Source organism: Pteropus alecto, unplaced genomic scaffold (assembly GCF_000325575.1).
Source record: "Pteropus alecto unplaced genomic scaffold, ASM32557v1 scaffold226, whole genome shotgun sequence".
Classification (NCBI taxonomy): Eukaryota; Metazoa; Chordata; class Mammalia; order Chiroptera; family Pteropodidae; genus Pteropus; species Pteropus alecto.
In genome coordinates this window covers 179,369-183,329 of record NW_006440132.1, presented here as the reverse complement: position 1 = coordinate 183,329, position 3,961 = coordinate 179,369, and the positions used below count along the sequence as shown (strand labels likewise).

The window sequence follows — 3,961 nt, the reverse complement described above, 5'->3', positions numbered from 1 at the left end:
GCCTGAAGCGGGAATGCCCCCTCAGAAGAGCAGGGGGTAGGGTGAGGAAGGACAGGATTTCAGAATCCTCACCCTTTCACCTCCGGATCCCTGTCCAGATGTAATCTTGTCCTGATCTCCTTACACACACACACACACACACACACACGCACAGTCCCAACATTCACACAGACACGCTCCACTCTCACACGTGAACTAAAAGACAAATGCTTGTCATAAAGGGACACACGCACTGTCCACACACCCCTGACCCTGCTCAGTGATGCATTCCCTCAGTGCCACTGCACAGATCTAAACAACACAGGCGCACACACACTCTTGCACACTGAGTCTTAAGCCACTTGGTATAGCTGCCTTCCATGCTCACCCTTTCACACCCATACACAAAAGAAGGGCCCACTTCTTGAACCATGCTTCCCATGATTTCCCCACAGTACCCAGGCCCAAAATGCTGAAAACTTCCCCCCAGACTCAAGGTCCTCTCTTTCCAAGTCTCAGAAGACTCAATGCCAGGGGTAGCGGCTGCGGCATTGCCTTCCACCACCTTCCTTGACTCTCGGGGGATCTTTCTGGGGTGGGGTCTTTCCAAGAAGACTGAAGCCATGGCCTCTCCAGAGGCAAGGTTGGGAAGGATGTCTGTGGTTGGGGAGTGGGTTATAGGGGAGTAGCATTCTCTGCCTCTGAGACAGCCCTTGGGAATAGGCATCCCTCCCAGAAACCAATTCCACTCCACTCTCTTCCAACTCCGTAGGCCCAGCGGTCCCCCCGTCAGGCTTGGTTCAAGCTTCCCGAGGTGATCAGGCAGGCGACCTCTGTGCCCCTGACCTCACAGTGACCTCGACCCCATGACCCGGTCGGGCCAAAGCCGCGCGCACTGTTTAGGAGCTAGGCTAGAGCAAGCGGCGGAGACACATCCGTGCGGCGGAAGGAGGAGCCCCACTGCGGTCAACAGCCGCCAGGACGCGCGGCACTGAGGTGCGGAGAGCAAGGCCCCCGGTAATTCTGCTAAGCAAGGGATCTGGCTGCGGCACCCGACTCTCTCCCTTCCCATCCCGGCGGCCCGCAGTCGGAGCCTACACCCGGAAGAGGCTGAAGCCGGGTCCGAAAGGACGATGGAGTTGGGACCCAGACAGAACCCCATACTCGAAATGACATTAGAGCGACGCCGGGGTCTGAGTTGAGGCGCAGCCGGAGACCGAGGTTGGGATTTAGGACGAGGTGCTTGATGTGGGATCGGATCTGAGACCGATGCAAGGCTGGTGCTTGGGGCCCGACCAGCCTCGAACTCCGAGCGGAACCGGGGTCAGAACCGGGGTTAAGTCGAGCTCAGCTCAGGGTCCGGCCCCGGAGAGACGCTGGCACGGCTGGAGTCGAAGCAGGGTTTGAACCCAGAGCCTGAGCGCACTGGAGATGCAGCCACATGGTTGGCGGCTGGGATCCGAGCGGGTTGGGGCCAGAGCCCGGGACATCAGGGCTCGACCGAGGCACTGGAGGTCGGAACTGGAGCCTGAGACTCAGGCAGAACCCGAGACGGAGCCAGAGTCGCGACCGAAACCGAATGGGCCGCAGGAATCGGAGGCGGATCTCGGGCCCCGGCTCGTGCCGACACCGGCGCATAGCCTGGAGCTCCTGGTTCGTGGCGCTGAGAACCGGCGTGCGGGGCCCTTGCGGCGCACCCGGAGTACACTCAAGACGCGGGAGTCCGGAGCCAGACACCACGCGTCGCAAAGCCGGCCTCCACGCGCGCGCCGGGGGCCTGCCTGCGGCGACACTGCTGGCCCAGCGGCCGCAGCCTACCTGAAGTAGTCCATCTTGCAGAAGATTTCCTTGTTCTTGATGTAGCAGCTGTTCTGCTGCCTCAGCGACGTGCGACACACGGAGCACTCGAGGCACCGCACGTGCCAGATGAGGTTATTGACCTGGGGAGGGTTGGAGTGGGGGCGGCTCAGTGAGGGCCTCTTTTCACACCGGGCCCCAGCCTCCCCGGCTCCATTTGCAGTTAGAGACGCTGGAGCTCTGACGGTGCATGTGACTCCCCCACTTTTCTTCTGTAACAGTGATGCTCAGGGAGGTAGAAATAAACCCTTCCCATTTTCCAGACGGGACCCCGGGGGCTCAGAGAGACGCGAAGGCTTGCGCAAAGCCGCGCAATCAGGCAGAGGCTGAACCAGGATTCGGAATTCAGTGGATGGACCTGGTGCGGCGTTGCTTCCCTGCAGCCCAGGGCCCACATCCCGCCAGCACACACGCAGCACCCCGCCCCTGTCTCACCTTGAGCAGATACCGGTCCAGAATCTCAAGGCCGCAGCTGGAGCAGATGTTCTTGCCGGCGGACGGCACGGAGGAGGCAGCAGAGGGCGGTGAGCAGACAGACGGCGTGCTGGGCGTACAGGGGGAGGCCCGACCCTCGTCCTTGTCCAGGGCGCCTGCCAGGGCCTCCGCGTCCGACTGAGCCTGCAGCGGGGGGAGAGAGGGAGAGCCGAGCGCTGAGGTGAGCGCTGATCCCGGGGCCCAGCTTTGTGGCGGCCTCAGAGACAAATCTGGGGCCCCAGCGCACCAACTGACAACGAAATCCTCCCGAGACGCCGCGCCAGGGGCTAGGGGACAGGAATGAAACAGACTATCGAAGCGGAAGGGACGGCCCCAACTTTTAACACGCGCGTCCTGGGTGCCGGGAGCGGTCAAAACCCACATCCTCGGCCGGAAAACCAAGGCTGAGAGAGGGGCGGCGCCCTCCGCGAGTCGCCCCGCAAGGGCAGCGGTTCGGGGCCGGAAAGCCGGGCCCGATCCCCAGGGCCGGACCTCGTACGAAGGCGAACTCACCATGGCGGGCGGCGCGGTTCCTTCAAGGCAGCGGGTGGTCGCTTTGCAGCCGGACCCTGGCTGGGCCATCACCTGGGGGAGGGGGGAGGGAACGCAGGCGGCGGCGGCTGCAAAACTGGCTCCGCGCAGCCTGAGCCCAGCGCCTCCCCGCGCCAGTTATATAAACCGGCGCGGAACAATGAGTCCTAACTTTGTAGTGGGCATTTAAAGCCCTTCCCCACAAAAGCGGTGTCTCTCTAATGAAGCAATTTGAATTTGGATTGGATTTTTTCCCTCTCTCTCCCCCTCTCCCTGCACTTAACCCGTGGCTCTTGAAGTAATCGCTTAGTTCCCTTGCAATCCAAGCCTCTGAGGGGGGAAAAAAAACACGCGCACACACACAAACTACCTGCAATTAGAAATTGTCGTGAATGCCCAAGATAAGAGGTAGCCAGAGTGTCAATTCCAACTGTCAATCAGTGAGATCCATCAGGCCGCCCAAAGAATTGCAAATTTGATTTTTTAATGGTAGTAATTAAAAATCGAATTTTTTCTCCCTCCACCCACCCCCCTTCCTCGCTCCCTTCTCCTCCTCGCTACACAAAATGCAAAAAGGAGAAAAGAGAGAAAGAAAGAAAAGAAAAAGGAGATGGCGGGGGGGGGAGTGTTTGAGGGAAATAAAAAGCGCCGCGCCGGGAGCCTCAGCCCACAAGCCCGGCACGCGCGGCGAAATCGACGCGGCGATATTGACGCGGATTCCGGAGCCTTTCGAGGGCCACCAGGAGGGAAACCCGGAGCAAAACGGGGGCGATATGGGGGGTGGGGTGCCGATACGGGACCAAAAAGAGGAAACAGAGGAGTCCAAGCGGAGGAAGCGGCACCCTCCAGCCCCTCGGCGCGCCCGAGATCGGCCCCGCGCCGGGATCCTCAGCGTTGCGTCCGCCCGACACGCGGCGCATCGGCGCTATCAGCGCCTATTCAGACGGACAATGCCCGCCTCGCCTCCTCTTGATTCGCCTGTGTCTTTGCTAAATCGCTTTTTGAGAAATTCCTCCAACATTTGCATAATGTGTTCCCGCTTTCCGCGACAGCACCCCCCCCCCTCGCCTAGTGCTCGCGCGCGCTCACACACTCACATACACGTACTCACGGGCGCACC

At 60.7% G+C, this 3,961-nt stretch overlaps 1 protein-coding gene across 2 annotated transcripts in view; it reads right to left on the bottom strand.

Moving 5' to 3' along the window:
- The window catches only part of LHX6 (LIM homeobox 6), a 23,443-nt gene extending 20,443 nt beyond the window's left edge, over positions 1–3,000 (bottom strand). Inside the window, exons 1-3 of one of the 2 annotated variants that reach the window (XM_006917059.3) lie at positions 2,824–3,000; positions 2,272–2,454; positions 1,798–1,919 (exon numbers count right to left, since the gene is read on the bottom strand). In XM_006917059.3, coding sequence (XP_006917121.1) covers positions 1,798–1,919; positions 2,272–2,454; positions 2,824–2,892 — 374 coding nt within the window. In that variant the 5' untranslated portion in view covers positions 2,893–3,000. The remainder of the gene's footprint in view (positions 1–1,797; positions 1,920–2,271; positions 2,455–2,823) is intronic. The other variant, XM_025050474.1, reaches the window with a different exon arrangement.
- Between the last annotated feature and the right edge of the window lie 961 nt (positions 3,001–3,961).